General features: G+C 45.5%; 1 protein-coding gene across 15 annotated transcripts in view; it reads right to left on the minus strand.

Moving 5' to 3' along the window:
• SRCIN1 (SRC kinase signaling inhibitor 1) overlaps positions 1-24,725 on the minus strand; it is a 1,709,922-nt gene that overhangs the window by 455,445 nt on the left and 1,229,752 nt on the right. For all 15 annotated transcript variants that reach the window (XM_069634673.1, XM_069634672.1, XM_069634685.1 and 12 more), the window contains 2 exons: positions 24,472-24,667; positions 20,353-20,551 (listed from right to left, as the gene is read on the minus strand). In XM_069634673.1, coding sequence (XP_069490774.1) covers positions 20,353-20,551; positions 24,472-24,667 — 395 coding nt within the window. The remainder of the gene's footprint in view (positions 1-20,352; positions 20,552-24,471; positions 24,668-24,725) is intronic.

Genomic DNA, 24,725 nt, shown 5'->3' on the forward strand with positions numbered 1-24,725 from the left:
CCCTCCTCTATTTCTACTCTAGGTGGACCAATCGGAAACCAGTAACCACTAGACTGTTCCTTGTGGTTCTTGGGTGTGATCCTCATGTTTCTTTGCATCTCCCTCATCACAGTACTGATCTTTGGACTCCCTTAGGTAACTCCTATTCTTCCACGCCCCAGTACTTTCTAGGGAAATGCTAAGGTGACCACAATTCATGAGCCAATTAGGGAAGGGGTTGTTCTTAGGTTTGCAGGGGAAGGGGGTCTAGGGTCAGGTGACGGGTGGGGATACTGCATTCTCTCCGATTGGTCATCCCTAATCTTATAGGCAGTAGCCCCCCTCTTTTTGTAAGTGACGGTGCCTCACGCTTTGCCACAACGTGCACAGAAAAGGATCAAAATACATTGTTCGTAGATAGTGCAACTACTTGTGTATACATAATACCTTACAAAGGTTACAAAATAATGAATCTCGTCAAAGAAACACATACATTGCCTAAAAGCAGGTTTGAAACTGCGACTCGGTATACCAAAAATAAATGCCCTGCGACTCGGCTCACCAAAAATAAATATCCTGCGACTCGGCAAAACAAATCAGGCCAACATAACACTAGGCGCATTCTCTTACATCGATAGAATCTCATAACAATGCAGTCTGGAAAACAGTACACATGGCTTTTCAAAGCCGAATTCTACAGAGCAAAGAATACAAGTAATTTACCAAAGTGACTCAAACTCCAGTACTACATATACAAGCCCCATGAACTGCATCAAGAATATCTGGTATTAATGGCAAGGGGTACTTATCTTATATGGCAAGAGTATTTAATTCTCGGTAGTCGATGGTCTTAATCCTGAGGTTTCTTTTTCGGTATGAAAAAAAGAGGCACCAGCAGAAAACTTAGGAGATGATTATGAACCTGGTGTGAAGTACCTAAAGCGTTGCAGAAAGTTTTTTCGACATTTTCGGTACTCAACACCTATTCTGAAGGTTAGCTTGTTTTTCCAAAGTTGGAATAAATGGCCACTTTCAGAGTATGTGTGCTGGTTGCTAGGAAGGGTGGAAAACCAACCTGGCAACCGGCACTTCGGAATCTTTGATTTTAGATTCCCATTCTCATGGCACTCCTCCACTTTTGCAAATGCAAAAAAGTGTCGCCCGTATACGGTACCCAGCCCTACAGATAAAGGGTGTATTGGCCCCTTTTACTCCCTAAAAATGGAGAAATACTCCCAAAAAATAAAAATAGGGAGTAAAAATATTCCCAACAAAAAATAGGGAAAAGACATGTAGAATCTTGCGCCCCTGCTTTCACCCCTCAAAGCTCCATAGATATGTTTGGACCAGTAGTGCATGTAGTATTACATGCACTACTCTTTTAACTGCCTGATTGTAAGAATTAACCATAATTTTTAATGAGCATGAATAACGAGGTGCAAAGAAATAAATATTAGAAAAACATTTTCATTTTTCAGTTAAAACATTTTTATTCGCTTATAAAATATGCTGATTCGGGAATTGGAGTTACATTTTTACTCCCTAAACAAATTCTTTTACTCCAACTTCCAAATATCTGGAGCACTGACGGTACCATTTTGCTATCGTTCAGGTCCCTGTTGTGGAGGAATGCCACGGATAGTAAAAGTATGCCACAAGACTGGCAAGCCCCCAGCTTTGCAGAGCGACCGGTCGGCGATGCTGGGGGCTGTGATGTATTGTGCTCTGTGTAAATAAGATGTTATATGCTTGGTTAAAAGTGCTGTCGAAGTTGCAATCAGCCTGTTCGCCACATAAACAGGCGGTTTGCAGACAGTGCAAAGTTATGCACTGTGCTGACGCCCATGCCCACTTCAGAATAGGAGTGGTGCCTGGGCGTCAGGAAAAGACACATTGAAGCACCCTGTTTAGCACGCTCATTGTGCCTGTTTCAGAATAGGCCCTTAGACTCTCTAATGAGTCCACTGGCTAGGTTCTCCTGTAAATAGGCCTTCAGTGTTTCCTTTTCCAGTGACGTTAAGCAGAACATACGATTGAACGGCACAGTAGTGTCAGGCAAAAGCGTAAATGGCACAATCTTCCGGTCTGTGAGGGGGTAAGGACTTATTGACCCGCTTCTCGAATACCGTCTTGTAGGCATTATATTTTTCAGGGAGAGCACAACAGACGGACTGTGAAGAGCCGCAATTGTGTGCAGGTAGCACAGTAGTGACTCAGACTGGAGTCTTGTCTTGGATACACGTAGAAAAGGCAATATTCAGAACCTAGAAATAAGGTATGTGCCCTCCAATTTATACAAGGGTTGTGCAATGTGAGCCAAGGTAACCCTAAAATGGGTGGAAAATGTGCGGCCTGGATGATATCAAATTCAATGGTTTTCACATGCTGGTGTATCTGCATTTGTTAGGGACATGTATAGGTGGTAATGGGTCTACTGTCTAGACGTCTACCATCATCTCCTTCTACCAGTACTGATACTTCTTTTTACAGAGGTATAGCTACGTGAGAGGCCCAAGTGGCGTCCATAGAGTTACCTGCTGCACCACAATCCACTAATGCAGATACCTTGACAGAGTGAGTATCAGAGAGACATAGGTCCACTGTCAAAACCAGTAAGAGAGTGGTCTCTTTTAGAGCGGTTGTCCTGCGAGAAGGGACATAAGTATTGCTCCCGGTCCTGTGTCCCTTCTAGGATCGGGAGTTGGTGTTTTCCTTTCTCTTAGGGGCCACAGGACCAGACCTTAACAGATGTGAAGATGATTTGCAGTACATGCACACACCGTTGGTACGACGCCTATTCCTTTCTTCTGGAGTTAATGAACCCTGAGCTTCTCCTATTTGCATTGGCTCTGCGGATTCCTTCATTGCTTTCAAAATTGTCTGAAGCTGTTGGAAGCTATGAGAAGGAATAAAACGATTTCTTTGACTTTCCTGACGTCGTAACTGTAACCTAAAATCAATTTGTAAAACCAATTGTTTAAGGCGTTACAAAGAATTCTATATTGGTACTCTAGACTAACTCGTCTTTCAATTCTTCATAAAAGCCACGTCGGTATAAAGAAAATCCTGCTTCATCCGACCAAGCTGCCTGCATTGCCATAGGTTTGAATTTCACAGTGTAAGTAAGTAGATCCTGTTGTCCTTGATGAAATAGGTCTTCCTGCACTGTATAGGGTAGATCGGGCGGTCAACATTGTTTCTAAACGCCGTCACAAATGCAGCATAATCATTCAAGAGGGGGTTGTCAGTTGAAACCGATGTGGTATCCCAGGCCAGGGCACTACTGGCGATATGGGTGATCATAAAACCCATGTTAGAGCAGTCAGTTTAAAAGGAGACTTGTCTGAATGAGAAATGAACATAGGAGGAGTCTAAAAACTACTTTAAACGTTTTTGGGTCATCTGCATATCTTTCTACCACAGTGGTAGATCCCGAAGATCGGATACGGACGGCATCCTCAGCCTGTAAGTTTTCAGGTTTTGGACCTCAAGGTTAGGTTTTGTACAGCTGCCATCACATCTTGCAGCTGTGCCATCTTGTCTACAGGTTTTGGGTTTCGCAATCTTTCAGCAGACTGCCTTACCCGCGACTTGACGGTCTTACGGAAGCTGAAGAGATAGGGCCGGTGCTCTCTAGCAGCTACGGCTCTCTGGGCGATCGGAGCGCAAAGGTTGCCAGGAAGGCCAAGTTCAAGGGGAACAACATTTTTTTTAAATAGGTGTAGAAAACCTTGCATAAGAGCCGGTTTTGCAGCCCTTTCCGATTTTGGCCCACAACAATCCTGTTAGATGAAAACTGTTCAACCTTGTAAGTTCTTCTTTAACAAAAGTTCCTTCTTTTAACGCAAGTTGATTCGTAGTTTAACAAACACTGTTTCTGCTTGACACTACTTGTAGGTTGGCAATTTGCCTGGTGTACTACTCTGCCGGTACCCTTTATGCACCTTCAAATGCCAGGTGTACTCCAATGCCAGGACATCTCTCGGACTCACAACTCCCTATTGTACTCCCCTGTTAGGGCTTCTCTCTTCTTGTGCTTTCAACTGCTTGGTGTATGCTTGCCAGGACTTCTCAAATGTTATAGTTCCTCTTTACATCCAAGTAGCATATACCTTTTCTTAGCTTGGTACATCTACTTCTTTCACTGTTCTTTTAAGCTTTTCCCAAATTTGCGTTCATTTCTTAATTGGGTTCAGGTTGGCACTCTGCCCTTTCGATTCACAAACAATCTCCTGGTTATTGCACTTTCCGAAACTTCAAAATTCTCTTTGCTGTGGTCGCCGAAACGCCTGTGGTCCGCACTCTGCTCGGGCAGACTCACAGGCTCTGTATGGCATCTACAGTCTTCCTCGAGCTTCCGCAGCGTGCCTTTGTCGCTTGCTTCCCACTCTAGGCAGCTCAAACGTCTCTCCAGCTTCTCTCACGGCTCTGCTCCTGAACGCCGGTTTCTTCTCGGCTCCTGTTAAGGACAACGCTGCTTCTTTTTTTCTGACGGATGCCCAGGAATCCTCTTGCAGTTCCTAGCGTCTCCACGGCACACCTTGATCGCACCATGTTGGTCCTTCACTGCTGGCGAGCTCTTCTGATCCGCCACACCGGCTCACGCCCCCAGCTTCCGCATACCGACTTGTGCCTCCAGCTTCCGTACACCGGCTCGTGCCTCCAGCCTCTGTCCGCCTTCAGTGGAGATGCTCTGCCTTCTCCTGAGCTCTCTCTCATAGTTTGGTTAATACTTTTGAAGGACCTAGACACAGGTGTTTCATCCAACAACTAGCACGCTCATCACGCTTGATGCTTTTGCTGTTCTGTATCAATTCCTTCATCCTCCTTGTCTCGGTACTTAGGTGGTTTTGGGAATTGAAGTGAATTGATGGTTTTCAATGCATATTACTTGGAGGATCTTCCCCAATGATTTCACATGGACGATAAGTTCTGCATGAAGGAAAGCTAGCATGGCAATACGCCATTAGGGTTTTGGGCAACATAGGGTCTTCCTCTTTGGAAAATGGGGGATACTGCACCTCATCAAATGAAGCCATGACATATAGCTGCCCCCAGAATCAGGATCAGGTAGCGGCTGCCGTCCCCTGACCACATGGGAGGAGGCTACCTCCGGAGAATCTGTGATGACTCCATTGGATTAATCACAAGAAGCAGGAGCGGCGCAGTGTGGCTAAGATGTTTGTCATTGCTACAGAAGGCCCGAGGTATGGTGTCCGGAAGGCTTCTGTGGCACATTGGAGCTCCATCTCTGTTGGAGCAGGTTGACAGAGAAGCTGACAAAAGATTGACATCAGCAGCGCAGGGGGCTTGAGGAAGCAGTGCTGTAACTCTGTATAGGTCGGTGACTGGGGGAGAATTCTGAGGTCAAGGAGGACATCTGTATTCAAAAAGAGGACTTTGCAGAGCACCGTTGATGTTTCGTGCCAAGTCAGGAAGTTTGTTTGATGCATTTACTAGGGGTGTACCTAAATTCGGCTTTGAGTAAATATTCGGCCGAATTCTGGCTGAAATTGGCTATTCTGCATTCGGCAGAATACCTAATGTAATACTTACTCGAAGCCGAAGTTACCTCATTCCATGTACTGTATTATTGCAACATTTTTCTGACATCCACAAGGTGATGTCATTCCCTTACTTTTTGAATGGAGGGGAGCTTGGATTTCATTTCACTTCCTTGAACCTCCACTTCCAATTTTAAAATGCACACCAAATTTCCTTTATCAAAAACAATGTATAGAAATGCAGCATTTCACTTGGATTCATTGCAGAACCTTGTAACCGGTCAGGTTGCACCATTTAAATCAACAACCCTCAGAGAACTTTCTCTGTGTTCTCATGGTAGTGTTTATTTTGTTTTGCGCACAACTGGCGTTTAATGCATGAGAGCAATAATCTGCATTATTTGAAAGCACAAAAAAAGAAAATGGTTTTAGATACATTTTATTAAACCCATTATAAGTAATTCGACCTCTTGCAGTTCCTAGAACTGACCGTAACTATGTATAAGCATGTCCTGCACTGAAGTCATGTTAAAACAAGCATTGGCAAAGCCAACAGTTTTGCCTTGTTATGCATGTCTTGACACATTTCCAGTAGTAATCTACTATTCCGTAACTATTCGGCTCCGGAAGAATAATTGGGTTTACTATTCGGTAATCGGCCGAATAGTAAATGTACTATTCGGTACACCCCTAGCATTTACTCGGGCAACAGAATGAAGCGGGAGAGTTGAGTGGTTGAATCGTGAAAAGAGCGGGATCCATGGATTCTGATGCATCTCCCAGTGGCACGGCACACTGCGTGTTGTAGTGACATTTTGAGTGTTTGTTATGAAGCATGCCTTTATGGTACTGTCTCTGGGGGCGAAGCAGCGTTAAGTTACTGAGGGGGAGTTAGTGTCTTTATGGGTGATCATCATGTGGTGACACCTTAGTGGCGTTGCTAGAACAGGGTGCAGGGTTATGTAAGTTTTAATGAAATGTGAATGGATCTCAAAGAAATGTATGGTTAGAGTTACTGCATTTCAGTGCAGTGGGGTTTTAACTTTTTACAAGATTTTAAACATGATGTGAGGCCTGTGTGGAGTGCATAGGCTTTTGTCATGTGTGCACGTGGTGACAGTGTAGAAGAGCAGGTGATTGCTTTCTCACTAGTTCCCGCCCCCTCACCATCATATTGGAACAGCAGACAAATGGCTATGGCTGGGACTTGTTGTGTAATCCCACTACTGCATCGAGTACATGAGAGACAGAATGTACCCTCACACTGAAAGTGTGGAAGAAAGCAGCTGCCGCAAAGAAGGATGTCAGCACGTACCTATGGACATCATGGAGCGCTATGTGCAATATGACGAGGGCAGAGTGATGTCATGAAGAAGATATATGAACCTATGCCGAAATGATATGAAAATACTTACGAGTGATGATGTAACTGAAACACCAAGAGAAATATGTACCTAAAGCTAAAGTAATCATGGATATAAAGAAAAATGAAGTAACTTATTGGTCAATAACTGTAAACACGCAGTAACGCAAGATAGATGAGACATATATATATATATCCTCGGGAGGATAACTCAGGGACAAAGCGCTCGCCTTGCAAGCAAGAGGACGTAGAACACCACAGATTCGATCCCCGGATCCGCGCTTAGAAACCTCTCGGGATTAAGTGCATTATAAATAATCTACCATATCATATAGAAGCTTGCTATAGAGGAATATATAATGTCGCAAGGATGGCCATGATAGGGAAATGGACACCGGTTTATGTCGAATTCGACCAAACTATCTCAGAGACAGACCAAGGCTGCAGAATCAGGAGACGCTGGAAATACAGCTCATGTGCAAAACAGCGATTAGTTGAGGTTGGCCTAGGATCAAGGATAGTATTTTAAGGAATAATTGCAAGGCACAAGGGGAGATACAAGGATAAGCCCTGAATGTGAAACATTCCTCTTAGATTGAGGAAGAAGAAAACATCTGCAACAGCCAAAGTATTGGACAATTACAATAGTATAAAGTCTATACAAGATAGAGTGAGCAAGTCACTAGAAGCCAAGAGGAGCAACACGACCCTGCATAATTGAATTAAATAGTAGTGATTCCAAGATGGCTGCTTGCAGGGGGAGGACGGGCTAGTCACGGCTCGTCCCTGGCCCCCCGCCTAAAGGCAAATAGTAAAGCTTTTCACCCCCCACCCCTTAGAATGGGCACAATGAGTCGGTGGGAGGCCCCCACTGAGACAGAAATGGCGAGAGCAGGGATCAAATTGGTGTGATCCATCCGATACAGAGAGGAAGGTTGCCGGTTAGTTAGTTTAGATTCTACTGCAATTTTCCATTTAGGATGAGGATAATTAAACCTGTAATCTTTATTTCTACTTAACATGTTTCTATAACGATGTATATATTGCCAGGTTGCTTTGTTATAATGTGTACTTTTCAAGGCTTTGTAGCGAAATTCCTCGTTTAACCTTTTGAACCCCAAACCATGAAAACTTGAAAAGTTGGGACGATTACTTGCATCGGAAACTGGGCCCTCTTAAACAAAGTGTTTGATTCTGGGCGAATGTTTACTCCCCTTGTCTAACTGCTGAAATTGGGAGATCCTTGCAGTAATTCACTTTGCATCTTTTTTCTGTAAAAACAAACCTGTTCCTGCTCGCATGGTTTGCTGGATGGAATTGCTACATGTGCAATAATAGTGAGCGTTCATATTTTGCGCACATGAAAGCTTGTTGGTTCTTGGCTTAAACTAGGAAACAATGTCACTAGCAATGGTGTGCTAGAGAATGAAAGACCGATGACACTCCGTGCAATGCGACTTCTGATGATGTAAATGCATATGCAGATTAGTGGGTCTGCCTGGGTTTTGCTGCATCCTAGGGCAAGTGCTGAAGAGAACCCCAACAGGTGCCATGTATGCTTAACAGTCCTACGGGCTTGTTGGTTTTATTTTGCGCTTTGGATGTGTAAAAATGCCTTGGTCACTAATCAGGGTCGGACTGGGACAAGAAATAGGCCCGGTCACCCAAAAAAAGTGGCCCACCCATCGCCTCAAACAAGTGGCCCACCCCTTACCTCACGGCCCTTGACCTCTGATGACATCACTAGAAGTGATATAATTTGACCCCACCCCAAAGTGACATCCCAGGAAGCGATGAAACATGACCTTTCATACCTTGACAAAACAGGAAGTGGCATCAAATAGCATTGTGCCAAAGTACACTAAATTACTGTGAACCAAAGCAGAAGTCCAAGGCCAAATGATAATATGTTATTGTATAGCACTTACGCTTAAGCTCTTTTTTATAGAACAAATATGCATACAATATCAGCCAACCTGTGTTGGTACTCCTGTATCGACCTAAAAAGGATGAAAATCTTTTTGAAAAGAAAAAACAAATTTGAAAAAAAGTATTATTTTTTTTCACATTTTTTTTTCCAAACCGCGGCTGGCCCAGGCATGGCCAGCGGATATGGCGAGGCGGGGGGGGGGGGGGCATGAATGATGCGGTACTCACCAGACAGTGCGTCTGAGGCGCCGCCAGATCCAAAGTGTCCTGCAAAGCATTTGATCAAGTAGGCCACCCTTTGCCACTCTACAGGGTGTTTCCCTCCCTGCTTTACTGCTATTCTTGTCATATATTTTGGTTTGAAGCGTCAACACACAGTGTTCTTGTGTCCATGGACAGCAAAGCTTGCACATCCTACCCATACGGGACAATCGAGGACACAAGACAAAAGATAAGCGGCAGGGGCCTCATTGCCATTGATCTGAAGTGTGTGGAAACGTGTTTGCCTGAGGTTTTTTTTCTTCAGTCCACGTCGAACTTTCAGTCCCAAATCATCGGTCCATGTAAACAAAAACAAAAAAGAAACATGTTTTTCTGAGCAAGAACAACGTGTTTTACACGCACCATATTCGACACATAATGTTGTGTCGGAGCACGAGTGCCTCTGCTTTTGGGTGTGCCCGATTTGATTTTCGGCCTGATGCATGGCTCTGGTAACCGCCAGGAATGCAAACAAGGAGTGTGGGGGGATTTCAGCGTGTAAAAAAAAAAACGAGTTAAACTACAGCACCTACTTATAGCATTTCCTTCCTAGACTGTGGCATCACTCTTCAAGTTCCTGAAAGCTTAGGGAAAGTGGCAGTTTTAAGAAGATGGGCGGTGCCAGCCCCTGCCTCCCACTTTCAGACAGAAGACAACACTCTGCTGCGACAGCCAGCCGGGGGGCCCATGACAAAAGACTGCGAGGCAAGTCCCCGTCACCCGTCTCCTCTCGGAGACTCTAGAGTAATGTGGCAGCAGCAAAGTAGACAGAGGACAAACGCCTGCACGTATGACGAAGGGAAGGCTTAACCGCTGAGCTCAGCTTTCGGAGGCCCCACACCACCAACGATTAGCATCTCTTTGTGCCCTAAGGAGCCTCTGCATTGAGATGAAAGATGCATGTAACAGGCCAAAGGCAGCTGCACTAGCTATTGAGGCCCCTGGATCATAGGAAGGGAGGGAGGGCTTGGGGTCCACAGCCCAACTCACGACCAGCTTTCAAAACTATCATTCAGCCTCCCCAAAACGCTGGAGCTGGCTCCCCGCCGCTTAAGAAACGCTCGCAGTGACATCACTGCACACACTGTCATGAATAAGCATTCGTTCACACAGAGGAGTGGTAACACACTGGTCCCACAACAATAGATTCTGGCAGCTTTGGCTGATGGAAAGCGTGACATCGCCCCTACAATATGTCCCCAGCCACCTCAAAATGGTGGTGCTGGAGCTTTCTATGCCGGTTTTATCCAGAGCTCAAAATCATCGGGCCCTCGTTGTGGGAGTACTGCGCTGTTTGTTTTGGGTTCATTTTTTGTTTAAATCGACTCTTCTTTCCGTTTACAATTGAATGTTCTCTCTGCTGCGTAAGTGTGGTAGCAAAGCAGGTGGCAGAGTAAAGTATTATAAAACGGTGTCCGAGAGATACAGGTCGACGCCACGAGTTATAGATACACCAGAAGTTGATGGAAATAGAAGACACCGCCAACAATGGTAAAGTGGTATTTCTGAACCCAGCCACTAGATGGCAGAAGAAGCAAAGTATTGTCTGATTTTTCTTGAAGGCAATATAGGAATCATTGTAGTCGTTTGATCCACAGCGCGTTTTCCATTGGGATTGTGCCATTATAAAACGCTGCTGTGCATCATGCCCTTAGTCTCTTTTTTTGGAGGATGACAATCTGATAAGCAATACTACTGTTATGGGGGCCCGCGACGACACCCGAGCCGCCCCATCACTTCCGTCTTACATTGGTGCAGGGTAGATCCTGGTAAGCCGCGCGGGCACAGGCCTGGCGTGTCGGTGCACCCAGGGATGCCTGGAGCAACCGGTTGTGGGTAGGCCTGTGCAGACCCTGGTCACCATGATGGCAAGAGGGCCTGACTGCAGCAAGGCCTGTAGGCCCGTGGTTGCCTACGGTGCCAGGCACACAATGAGAGGACGCAGGAGTTCCCTTCTTGGAGTCTGCAGTAGTTCTAAAGCACGCGTGTAGAGAACGTGCGTGGTCCTGCTGACAGTTCTGATCTGTCAGTGGGGGATGTTGGATACTGAGGCTGTGCCTCATTACTCCAATTTCCTGGTTGAGAGTGTAGTCGCGGTTTGAAATGCTTCTTGATCATTGTTCTTGTCACAGAAGAGATGGTTTCACAGGGTCAGCGCTGTGACGGGCGGCGGGTAGCGGTCAAAAGCATTTGTAGTAATCGTAGCAAGTTTCTTGATCAGAGGGTTTGCGTTCTGATCCAGTGCTTGGCAGAAATTCCTGTTTAGCTTCGCTAGATGTTCATCCAACATCTCGATTCCCAGATCCCTGTGTGGGTCGGCTGTAGAGAACATCAAGTGGGAGAGCAGCAGCCATTACCTGGGAGTGACCCTGGACAGCAAGCTCACCTGGAGGAGCCACATAAAAAAGAAAGCCTCTGGCAAGCTTGCAGCACTGTACCAACTCAAAGTCAAGATCCATGCCTATCCGGAGGAAAGTCAACATCTACAAGATGATTAGTAGACCCACCCTGACTTACGCCTCTCTGGCCTGGAGAACCTGTGCAGAAACTCACCAGAGGACTCTTCAAACCGTGCAGAACAAAGCCTGGAGGATAGCGGCTGGAGCCCCATGTGCGCGCAGGGGGCTCCTTTTATTCGCCAGTCATGATGCATCTTAAAGGAGCCAGACGCCGCAACTGTTAACATTCTGAAAATGTCTCTTCTTATTAACAGGTGTACTATTTTTCAAATTCAGTACCGGCCTGCAATCTTTTCTCTGTCCTTTCTTTAAAACTAAAATGCATTTTTCCCTGTAAGACTTTGGAAACATCGCATCCCTAGAGTTGCAAGCAGCTGAAGGTGGTCTAGCCTGCTAGAGGGGGTATGTGGGGCATGCCTGCTAGAACGGCATCCACATCTTTTGTTGTTTGAAAAGTAGCTCTGAAACTGCCCTCTGAAACAGTAGCCTGCTCTTTTCTCAAGTAGCTTAAGCTGGTGTGTGCCGGCCGCGCCATCTGTGCCCTCGTTTTCCAAGAGATTTCCATTCCACATGAGATTGTGATATAACAAGTCACTGGGGTAGTGAACTGCCTTTCAGAGCCATGGCCGAGACCAGGGTTTGTACATTAGCCTTCCATTTGCCATTTCACAACCAGTGCAATATGCAGTCTCAGGTGGATTGAGTGCCAGGGACACTGTGGACATCCAGTCTTCAAGAGGCTAAACGGCAGAAGTTCTTGGCCGGTGAGCCCAACAGATCTGTGTGTCAGCTGTATACTAGCGCATGGAGGACACTCTGCCAGCCACTAGACGTCCAGTGGTGCCATAAAAATGAAAACTGGAGGGGGTAAGGATCTATAACTGGGACACCCACCAGGTGACAGGGAGTGGAGGTGACCTAAAGGTTTACATGGAGACAAACTGTCTTATGATAGAAAGAAAAGATGGAAAGCAGCCCAGGACCGTCCCATACAATCCACCTACACCTGTGGAGAGAAATGGAAGAGCCCCAATGCCAATCAGTTAGGTAAGATTTCCCTTAGGTACAATTTTCCATCCATTTGTGAACCCTCCAAACATTTTACATTTGTTTGGCTTACTTAACCTGACTTTTTTCCCATGGAGCACAGCCTTCACCTGCACTCCTGTAGGCTTTCGCTCATTTGTTATGGGGAAACTAACACGTCCGTTCCGCTGTCAGTACTGGGAAACTAGGTTTCCCTTAGTCTTCGACTACGTTGCAATTTCTTGGTAACTTTATCTATGTGGCAAGTACCTTCCAGTATCATGCATAGGGGTCCTTTTTTATGGCCTTAGCCACCCTCTAAGGATTTTCTGGTGTTTGTGCAAGAGTGCCTAGGATGAACTGGTGGCAGCAGTTTACTTTTCAGGTATTTTAACTTCATTTTTATGGACCACACTATGTTTACCGTGTTTGGCCCAAGACTGTGGTAAGTGCAGAAAATGGCCATGCCACAACGTTTTTTGTTCTGTCATTTGGCTATTTTGTCCCTTTGCCTTCACCCAGGTTGAGAGACCTGGGTATTCCTTATTTGGGCATGCAGCCTCCCACGAAAACCACATCTTTCGCAGGCTCCTGCATGTCACATGTGCTAGTGCCCAGGAAGAGGGTTGGGATCATCTGGTCCCAATCCACACTACTGGTGCCAGTGTGTCTGGTAGGCCTGAATGACGAACAAACGTGGGCCACGATTGGGCCACGCCTGGCGTGCATGCAAGAGAGCAGATCCTTCCTGAGATTTGGGCACAAATCGAATCTTGGGTAAGAGAAGGGGCTCTGCATCCATTCCAGGTTGATCAACTGAAGATCACACCGAACTACAGAAGGAGCCAAGTATCCTTAATGAAAGAGCAGACTCAAGGAACCGCCAGAGATGTGCTAGGAAGGTTTGGCACCCTGACCCTGCTGTTTTCCCATCGGACCCCTACATCATTTGCATCATACCAAGAAGGCCTGCAAGGGCACTTTGTTCCTTTGGACTAGTGGTAACAACTACTCTCGGCAGCACCTGCTCACCCTCGCAAAGAGCCCCTTCGTAGGTGTTCCTGGGCCATCCAGTGAACTGTCCAATTCGAACCCGGGGTACCGCACAGAAACGCTGACATCCCCAGTTCAGACTAGAGACTTTGGAATCACTTACCTGTCGTCTTGGGCCATCTACCAAAAAAGCTTGTTGTCCTAGCTCTTTTGGGTTGCGATTTATGAGAGTGCACCACGGCGAAAGCATTTGCAGTCTCTGTGTCGCCCCACAGTGGTGACTGTAGCTGTAAGTGCCTGTAGACCTGTCCCACCATGTCCTGAGACGTGCTGCACCGGAACTATCCTTTCTCCTTTCTTTGAGAGCTGAGGAAAGGCTACTGTCCCGACAGGGACGATTGTCCCATCCCGCAGCCGCTGAGAGCCGGAGTGCCCTGTAACTGCAGGGGTGAAACCTACTAGCGAAGTGAACTAGACTGGAAAAGTTTGGTCCAGACTGTGTTGAGAGTCGGTGAGTACTTTCATCACTTACCGGGGGCCCCCTGGCACATCCATCTGTTTTTACACACGAGAATCCCTTAAAAAAGATACTCACCTTGGCTGGACTAGCCTGCGCTCCCCAGCTATTCCTGAACTCCGATAGTCACTCCACCTGCAAGGGGAGACCCTCCTCAAGGAGCAGCACTTTATTCTTCATCGCCTTAACCCCCTTCCTGAGCAGCTACAGCTCCCTGAAGAGAACCCGCTTTACGCACAACCACATGTTGTTAACGCACTGCTGTACTTTGAGCACAAGGCTCCTCACTTCTTTGGGCAGGACTACAAAGAATTGCCTAATGTGATATCTGTGTTGAATTTATCCCTTTCCGTTGCAGGTTGTGGTTATTTGCTCCCCTTTCATCAGCATTAGGCTAAACGCATTTTGCATATATGTTACATAGTAAATAAGAGTGTGTGGTCACTGTTTTCTTGATGCTGTGGTTTAAGCATGTTTTGTTACAAAGGCCTATAATACATGTATTTTTGATATACATCTGTCTAACAGAAATCTGTGGAGTTTTCCTGTGTGTGTTCACTGCAGGTTTCCAATCACCCTCACCCCTCCTGAGACTTAGTCTTGACCGCCTGCCAAGCTACCGTAGATTAGTCTGGTTTGTCCAGAAGGGTCCCCTGTTCCACTAAACTAGGCTGGCCACATAAAGTTCTGCCCTCCAGAGTTTAGAAATCCATCTCAACACAACCGTACCAAATGCAGAAGAGAGGCTCCATCTAACACCCTGAGGGCACCACCCCCCCGAGTAGAAGCCGCCTCTGTAGTGCATACAGGGCTAAAACAAGGCAGAGAAGGCTGCGCTAACTCATGATGACTCGTGCCTGCATGAAGCCGGGTCGCAACAGTTCACTCTCTAATCTTTCCAATCAATGATAAATGAACAGTGTGAAGAGTCCCCCTGGCCAAAATAGGCTTTTTAAAACTGGGGCAGGATCTGGCCAAACTGGAAGGAAAGCTAGCGAGGCATTTACAATGTTAATCAAGAGAGAGAACAGAAGAACACCTCCTTACAGCACTTCTCTGTGGGCTGGTAATCTACAGTTGCCATAAGGTTACCTTAACTGTCTAGATGAATACAAATAGGCACTCCTACTGGCTGATGTGCCCCCCGCACCCCCACTGTTCCTTATAGCCACATCAAACTCCTGCCATTTCATCTCAAAGGTATGTTTAAAGTGGTAGATTTCCTGAAGCGGTCATTGGTCACTGTAGCATTCTAAATACATGGAGCAATATTTATCTCAAGCGAAGGATTTCTATTAAGGCCTTGCTTTTCTCACCTGCTACACTGATCACTTTAGAAACATGGCAATTTTTCTCCAGAAGAACATCTTCTCTCAGTTTCTTCCTAACAAATTTTAAGGAGCAAAACAGAGAAAAAGACAGAAAGAAAATAAAAGCGAAAGAAAGACAAAGAAAGAAGAAGAAAGGAGGGGAGAGAGATGTGCAGTTTTATTTTTCTTCCATTGTTTCGCAGTGTGGCCATTAACCCTTCCAGGCTTTGTAAATTAAAGGTGTACTGTGCTTTTACAGTAAGCACTGAGAGGAAAACTAACTGGTTTTTCATCTTCCTATGCCGTCCTTGCGCTTTGAGTTAGGTTGGTCATCGCTCAAGGCTTGGTTCCATTGGCGGGTAGTTTTCTATACGGGAGGATTGTGCTCCCTTTGAGACCATCTGTGCATGAAGAGTTACAGGTTGCAATGTGTTTGGAAGCCAAACCTTTCCTAATTAAGTTGAAAATAGTGTCTGAATCAATTTTGTACCAATGTGGTAGAAATAAGGCTGGACAATCCGGGTTGGGTTAAAAACAAGTCTTATGAGAATAGACTGTATCAAACCTATTGATGGGATGCAAAGTTATCGCCTGCATACTACTTTCTCGAAATTAGATAAACCACTGAGAATGCTCCCTAAATATTGGATAGATTCCCCAAATCATTTGTTCGAGAACAATTTTTGTGAGTTGTTTGAATTTACTGCCCACAGATGAGATCCTGCAAGCATGTCAAATTATGGACGCTCAGAACTGCATATGTTTTATATGCCAAAAATAAGACAACAAGAAATCCCTAAAGCCCACTATGGTTGAGTGCCAGGGTCTGAGGGATCTCCGTCAAAAGTGTTTGGGCCAATTTGTACACAAAACCGAAGAGTTGATCTCGGAAGAATTTTGGGATGAATAAGTCCTCGAAATGAGACTTGTTAAACAATAGAAGTATTACGGATGCTTAAAGAATCAGGTGTTGTACATTTTAAATTTGTTTGATTGTGTTCTTAATTTGTTTGCAAGATTTAGGTTTTATGTAGATTGTAATGATGTTTCTCTTTTGTGAACATTTGTGTACACATTTCGTATACATTTTTATCTTGTATGAATTATGATATACATTTTGTTGATATCATGTGAAAAACCATATCGTTGGTCAGAACACATTAATACAAAAAAAAGGGAATTCTCACCAAAAACATTTGTTACATTATGAATTTAGATATTTTGGAAACATTTCTTTGTAAAAACGTTCTAAGACTTCACTCATAAGTGGAAATATTCACCTCATAATGATTATAATGAAGATTCTTAGGAACCAATGACAACCTTTCAAAAATGAGTATTCCTCAGAGGGCAGAGCTGGCAGGAGCCCAATATGGCCACTGTTTCACTGCACTTTTGACCAAGGCTCCCATTCCCATTCTGCAGCGTCCTGGAGCCTCTGCAGCACTCCCATGGCGGTAGGGAGCCATGATGAACTTCCATCTCATCCCACAGGTGCTCTACCAGTGTTATTTAATTGTTCCAGGGGTAAAGATCTTAGACCAATGTTCTGTCTTACACAACATCACACATTGAGGCCCTTTGGAGTCAGTGGAGGCAGTACAGGTTACACAGAGCAACCATGAGGTGGAGAATCCAGAAGATACTTCTGAGGCTAGTGAACTACCGGATCTAGTGACTAGACAGCGCAGGGCCAGGGAAGGGGAAGAGGACACTATACTTCCCCGGCGTGCGCTCATAAATTGCCCAGTGACTGCCATATTTGGAGAATTTGGTGCCATTTGGCAACCTTAGTAGACATTCGCTGCGGCTCCCGGTGGGATACCCAGGGGAGCAAAGACAGATGCACACTCTTCTATTGGATACCTCCCCACCTTTCAGGGGTTGGTGACATCGATCAAGGGCTATCTTGGGATGGAGTGTGTTCAGTCGGGCAGACAAAAAGGACGACAGCGACATGAAAGACAATGTTCCTGTCTAGCTCCTCACAGAGGAAACAATCAAATGAGATCATTCTGAGGAACACGGTAATAAAGATCAAATTACTGTTGGATGGCTATTCTTAAAATCAACCAATACTTACATCTATGTGCTGATAATATAGAAACTGGAAAGGTGGGTGGGCAAAACAAACCAAGACTAGAATGATGCGCTTGCACCATAAATTAGGTAAGCAGGGGGCTGCAGTGGACTGGATGTTGAGGATACCTTGCCCAGGTATACCACTGTGAAATACGAGACAAGGAGAGGGGGTTTTTCCAGTCTTGCTGCGCCGACACCAAAAGATACTACACACTGCTACAATTGCAGGTTTATTGTGGTTTGAAAACAGCCCGACACGTGTTTCGAGCGATTCTTGCTCATCATCTGAGGCTTAAAGTTGTTAAGACGAAGCCTTGGCTTGCAAGTGTTATTTCTTATTAATTCTATAGCTTCGCTGTTGAGGAAATCTCTTCAGTAAAGAGTTTGGACCTGGTGGTCTAGTATGACGGAACGGAATAATATAAGAAACTGCTCTGAAAATTGTGGAGGAGAAACTGTACAGTTCTTCTGGTAATGGCAAGAATGGTGCGAGCAGTTAGGTATATTGAAGGAGGAGTTGCTTCAATAACAGAATATGGAGATTCCTCAGTTGTAATCCTTCTGCTATACCCAAGCGTACTGGAATACCATCCCAATTGCGATCAAACCTGCTCCAACACTCCTACAGTTAATAAAAGAAGTTAAGGTCCTGCTTTTTAGGGATGTCCTAGGTGTCTTATTATCCACTGTTCCGGGATTAACACCACTGAGGGATTGTCTTGTAAATGTACTCACCTTGTTCTCTCTAATGCATATACAGTGCTTTGTTGTTCACAAATACAAAAATATACAGTAGCCCTAGAAACTATGGTGGAGTTTAAACTATGTGCTTTCACTAGTAGCCTGAAACTGAGCACTAGTGTGGAGGTTTTCTTTATTTTGAGGCATGGATCTCATCTGAGAGTTTTGTCGGAATCTGCATGAGGTGGCGTTTTCCTCCTTGCACGGATCTCCTTTGCAGGCTGTTATCCCACTGGTATGACAGACTTTCAGACTTTTGACAAAGGGGCCCCATCAGGGAGCCATCAGAGCAAGTAATGTTATGGTGATTCTGGGTTCAGCAGATGTGAGGGATAGCCAGCTTTCAAGGGCCATTAAGCAAAAGAAGGTGTTCTAAGACAGCCATTATATATTGCTACTTTCTAACTTGAGTTCTGAGGGTATTGCCCGTATTTAAGTAAGAGCTATACAAGGCTGCAGTAGCTGTTTCGATCGGCTCCCCCTGCGCCCTCCTGGCCCAATGGGCTTCTGTTCCTGATTGGAGTAAGGTATTCCACACAAATACCTTTCCCCAACTATGGGGTTAGGCTACAATTTACATTAAAATGGTTGGGCAGGAATATATATATATATATCTATCTCCGGAACTGGCTTGAGAAGGGTCAGGCTGGGGATCCAGTCATTCTGGAGTTCTGATAGAGACCTATCCCTGGAACACACATGCATAACAGGAGTTTAGGTCCGAGGATTCATGGGGCGGATCTCTGGGACGAAGGGTGAGAAAGGTCCCATGGAGCTGTCAGTAGCTACCTACTATACGCTCAGGGCGAAATTATTGAAAATCCTATCCACTGATGCAGCTGTGGATTGCCCTGGCATGTAGGCACTCACAGTGGCAGACCACAGAGGGTTAGTGCAACTGCTTTCCTTTTGTATGTGGCTCATGCCGATACCAATGGCATCCTGGCGCAGCATCATGGTAGCAATGGTATACCAAAGAGATCCACAGTTAGCAATGCTGAGTAAGCGGACTTGGGTTACCAAGAGGTTTGCAACAGGGGATTATGTGGCGACTTCCATATTCCATTCCAAGGTCTCTAGTGTTAGGTTAGGTAATCCTTCTGATTAACATCCAGTGGTAGGGCAAATAGGCAACTGGAGGTCAACCCCACTATTAGATATTGGAAGTACCAAGAGGCAACCCAGGTATTGCTTCACCATGGCACTACAGGACTAGGGTCTTTTGGTACTAGGCCAGAAAGAATGGGCGTTTGGGTTTGAGCCAAATAAAGAGGTCTGATATGTACCCTTGGGGGTTCTTGCTGGGGCTGGTGACCTGCGTAAAGAGCTGTTTAGCTTTTGCTTCTGTGCGACACTGTCATAGACTCCCCAAGTCGGTAAAAGCCATAGACCGTTGAACATAATTCTTAAAAGGAGGCAGTGATGAGGAATTAAAAACCAGAGCATATGTGGGTAGTTTGGTTAAGCAACAATCAATGCAATCATTCATTCATTACCAGTGAGGATCAAACCCTGGGAACTGTGTCCCACGGAGGTGGACATTCTTTGAATTTGTCGAACTGGGTCATAAGAAAGATCCCTGTAACACGCTCGAGGAAGTCAAGGACTGGAGAAATGTGCCATGCACAGGCGCAACAGGATTGCCAGGGTATTGAAATGGGCAAGTAGGGAAAAGATGGAAACCGCAGAGTAGTGGCCAATCTCCCCGACTAAATGAAAGCTTTGAACTAGAGGATGCAAATGGGCTTGTTGTGGAATATGGCCTGAATTGAGAGACGATCAGTGAACTCACCTTGGATTCCAAGTGGCTTTAGTTTAAGTTAATCGTTGCATGGGTTTGGAGTAAGAGGCTACAATGCAGGTGAATCAGAGCACATCAAACTTGCCAATGGGTTGCAGCATTAAATAAAAGAAGCTCAAGTTCAATTTCCTGCACTCCGTGGAGCCGCCCAGTACCAAGTATTGGAACCCTGCAGCCCATAGAGTTGCACAGCACATGCCTTTGAATTTCTTCACTGTCGGTAGCGTGGGACATGCCAGGGCAGGAATGTAGGAAATGGCTTTCTTTGAAGGTCAGCAGAGAATTGCCCAAAGAAAAGACTGGTTAGGAAAAGAGTTTTATTGCTGAATGAAATCAGAACTTTGGACTTGATTTCTACGGCCAGGCAACACACACACTTGTCCTCACCTGACATCTTCCAGTTCATAGAAGACATTGCGTGACTCGTCCTTGATCAGAATGGCAGTGTTGGGGGATTTGAGCATCCCCATGGTGAGCTTTTGGGGAAACATATGAACGATGAGGGCGTGTAGAGTGTCCATGCTGCTGATCTCATGAGTGATGTGCACGCGACGGGATTCATCTCCAAACTGCAAGAACAAGACCCCTAGAAGGAAACAAGATAAACCTATAAAAGTGCTGCTTTCAAGCCAGGCTGTCTCAACAATGCATAACTACCTAGAAACACTAGTGTATGGGCGTGTTATAAATGCCATATATCATATCATACCACAGGAGGCCTGCAGAATGGATCCAGAACTCACAAGGCAAATATCCAGCAATGTTACTCCATGACTAATATCACACTCTTAACATTTATTTATGTATTGTTCACTTGTTAGGCACTTATACAGGAAGCAAATACTGTTTCAAATCGCCCACGGGGCAACAGGGAGGGAGGGGACAGGGGATGATAGACAATGTAATTACAACAATGTTAAATAATTAAATACACCAGTATAAGAAGAGACAATGGGGAGGGGAAGACGAACCTACTATGCCTTGTGAGTGTTCAAAACATGCAAGTGCAGAGGGTAGAGGGCTATGGGATAGGTGATCTGGTGCTCATGGAGAGCAGCTGGTGAAATGCTATGAAAAAAAGGTAAGTGCAATCTCCAGTGATGGAGGGTGAGCCGAGGCAAGTGCAGAGGATAGACAGCAGCTGGGATGATAACATGTGGGAGGTCAGGGACCCAAGGATGCATAAGGGCCCTGCACACCAATCAAGTTCCTGCACGATTAGCTGGGGAGGGAGGGAGGGAAGGAAGAGGTAAAGAGGAATGTCTTGAGGTTTTTCTGGAACTTAAGGAGGTCCTGCTTAAGACGAAAAGGGAGGTGGAGGCTGTTCCCAGGAAGGGAGCCTGCTGAGGAAAGTGATCGCCCACCTGCCCTCTGTTTAGCAAACCGCTTTACACACATGAAGTTGGTGCCAGAGGAACGCGGGTGTATAAAGAGTATTTAGTCAGAAAGAGTTGCATATAGAGTGGTACCCGACCCCAGACAGCCTTGTGGATGATGCAGAGGGATTTGAATTTAATCCGTGCTGCAATCGGGAGCCAGTAAAGACTTTGAAGAGCAGAAGATATGTGTTCCCTGGGCTTGAGGCCAAGGATAAGTCTCGCTGCCCTATGCTGGTTGTAGCTGGAGGGGTCGCAGAGTGGACAAAGCTAGATTAAGGGGGAGGCTTTTGCAATACTCCAGCTTAGAGCGAACAAGAGCCCGAGTAACATTGAGTCTCTGGGGGAACGTGAGGAAAGGTAGAATTCCTTTCAGAAGGAAAAGCTGAAAGTGGGACTTCTTGGCAATGTCCTGAGTATGAGGGAGGAAGGAGAGAGGGGAGTCGAAGAAGACTCAGAGGTTTCCGGCTTTCGAGGAGGGAGCCAGGGGAGAGCCCATGGAAGAAGGCTAAAGTGAAGGGAACAAGTCGGGTGTGGGGTCCCAATAGGAAGGATCTCAGTTTTGCTGGCATTGAGGCAGAGATCATTAGATGTACACCAGGCCTGGATGGCTGAGAGGCGGTCAGGGGTGATGGAGGGTGCAAGAGCGTCTGCAGGAAGTTTGAAGAAGAGTTGGCAGGTAACTATAATTCAGAATGCAAGCATCCTATGTGAAGTCTCAATTTACAAGGCAATCATCTTGAGGTGAGTCCAAAGGCAAGCCACTAGCATTGTGAATATACAACTCACAAGAATATCATCCAGCAGTGTGAGTCCACGGCACGCAAGGCAACTCTAGTTACACCAACAGAATCTTGCACTAAAGACGCTTCTTGGTGTGCCAAGATCCAAAAAGCCCTTCTAGACAAAATAGCGCTGCTACAAACCATAATAGAGGCAAAAAAGCACAGTTTGACGCTGAGCACTACCTTCAACAAGTCTCATGACTTACAACCCATACCGTGTCATCCATTCCATTTCTCACCAGTCACTACTCAAGAGGTAGAAGACATCATAGCCAATCTAAAACCCTTCAGATGTCAAGGAGATATCTGCCCAGCTACGGCTATACAGGAAGCAGCAAAGAATCTCTCGCTGTTCAGCACTTCCTTGATTAATACTTCCTCCGAATCTGGTACAGTCCCTGATAATCTTAAGGAAGCCTGGGTCATGCACCTTCTCAAAAAACCCAATTTAGATCCAAACACCCCTACCAACTATAGACCCATAACTACAGTACTGTTCCTCTTGAAAATCCTTGATAGAGCGGCATAACTCCAGATACAAAAGTACTTGGATTTAAACCCAGACATGGTACGGATTTAAAAATCCAAATGAATGAATTAAATGATAAAGGTTATGGCATCCTACTGCTGCTTGACCTCTCAGCAGCTTTTGATATGGCTGACAACCAGATCCTTAACAATCATCTGACTACAGCAGCCGCTTTCTCTACTAACACTGTTACTTGGATTCAATCCTTTCTAACCAATAGTACCATGAGGGTCTTCTCTCTTACTTCATCTGCTGATCCTACCAATCTCTTGCGGAGTCCCTCAGGGCTCCTGCATCTCTCCTACCTTGTATAATATTTTCACAAAGCTTCTGTTCAACCCCCCTCGATGGCTTGGGTGTCACCTACACCAACTATGCTGATGACACCCAAGTCCTTATCACTCTGACGGGCTGCTACATCAAAGATTCAGAAATATTAAATAATATCCATCTTCAGATCCAGGCCTGGATGGCTACCCATGGCCTGTGTCTAATCGATGATAAGACAGAGCTACTTATCATAGGCTCTCAATCACAATTAAATATGTTAGATGCACTCTACCAATCTTTCAACATCGATGGGAACCTCATCAAGGTTTCTAGTGAGGTCAAAACCCTAGGTATCCATTTAGACTCCACCCTCTGCCTCATTAGACAAGTCAATGCCACCGCCTCAACAACAGCATACACTAGCAAGCTGATTAATGCCTGCAAACCTTATCTATATACAAACAGCTGCATTATGCTTGCCACAGGCCTGATTTTATCGAAGCTTCACTATTGCAACACTGTTTCTAGGCACTAATGAACGTAATCTAAACAAACTTCAAGTGCCTCAGAATAACATGCTCAGATCAATCTTAAATATCCTTCGATTTAAACACGTCTCAGCACTCAGGAGGGATGTACACTGGCTACCAGTGCGCGATAGAATCTCATTGCGAACACTAGTAATCACTCATAGATGCCTGTCCAACACAGCTCCAAAATATGTGGCTGACAAATTTACTAAGGGAGCCAATCCGCCAGGCCTACCAGATCTAACTACTCGCATTGCCTGAACATTCCAATATATAAATCACAAAAAGCAGGCGGATCCAGCTTTCCCATACTAGCGCCAAGCTGTGGAATACCTTGCCCAACATTCTCAGAGCAGAACCATCCTTCTGGTCCTTCAGAAACAGCGCAAAGGTTTGGCTCTTTGCGCAGCAGAACTTACTCTCCTTGCCACTCTGTACCAATTGTTTTAGTGACTTTTACCTGTAACTGTGTAGATCATTGCTTTGTATTCACTCTCTCTAAGCACAGGTAGCCACTGTCCCGAAAATGTCTTTGTAATTTAGGACACCCTTCCTGTCTCCCTAATTCTCATTGCACTCGTACCTCCCACCTGATTCTCAGATTTGTTATGTAACTTAAGTCAACTGCTATAGGCTTTGTCCCTGCAACTGTATGTAATGTAATTCTATTGCTATCTGTCTTGTTTCTGTAACTATGTACTCAAGTATATGCGCCTAGATACCCGAGGGTGAAGTGTGCTCTATAAATAAATAAACTAAACTAAATATCCAAAAGCCGAAATCAAAAGTGTAGAAGCAAACACCCACAACCCAAAAAGTAACACTTGCAGAGTGAATTAACTCACTCGTTCAATATGTCACAGAGCAAGCTGCGTGTAGTGTGGCTGTACAGCTCATAAGGCAAGCGCCACGACGTCCCAGTTAGAAGAGAGAGGCATGGAGGCGTGGGATTTGTTAATCAGCGTTTTAGGGCGGGGGTCTCTGCGCATGCAGAGCCATCAGTACTATGCACTCACCTGGTGATCGTAGCTTAGTTTGACTGGTAGACCGGGACAAGGGCAGGCTCTGCCGGAAGCGGTTCATCCTGTTGAACCCCAGGGGCAGGTCAGCTTCCGACATGGTTTCCAGAGACTCTGCTGAGGCGAAGGAGAGCTTGGCTGCTTGATCTGCCAGGCCGGGCTGGGAACCCTGGGAGTGCCGCGTGCTTCGCGTCTGAAAGAGTCAAAAGCACAGCAATTACGTTCCAGAAAAACAGAACCCCCACAACAGT

Source organism: Ambystoma mexicanum, chromosome 13 (assembly GCF_040938575.1).
Source record: "Ambystoma mexicanum isolate Mex_15411 chromosome 13, UKY_AmexF1_1, whole genome shotgun sequence".
Lineage (NCBI taxonomy): Eukaryota > Metazoa > Chordata > Amphibia > Caudata > Ambystomatidae > Ambystoma > Ambystoma mexicanum.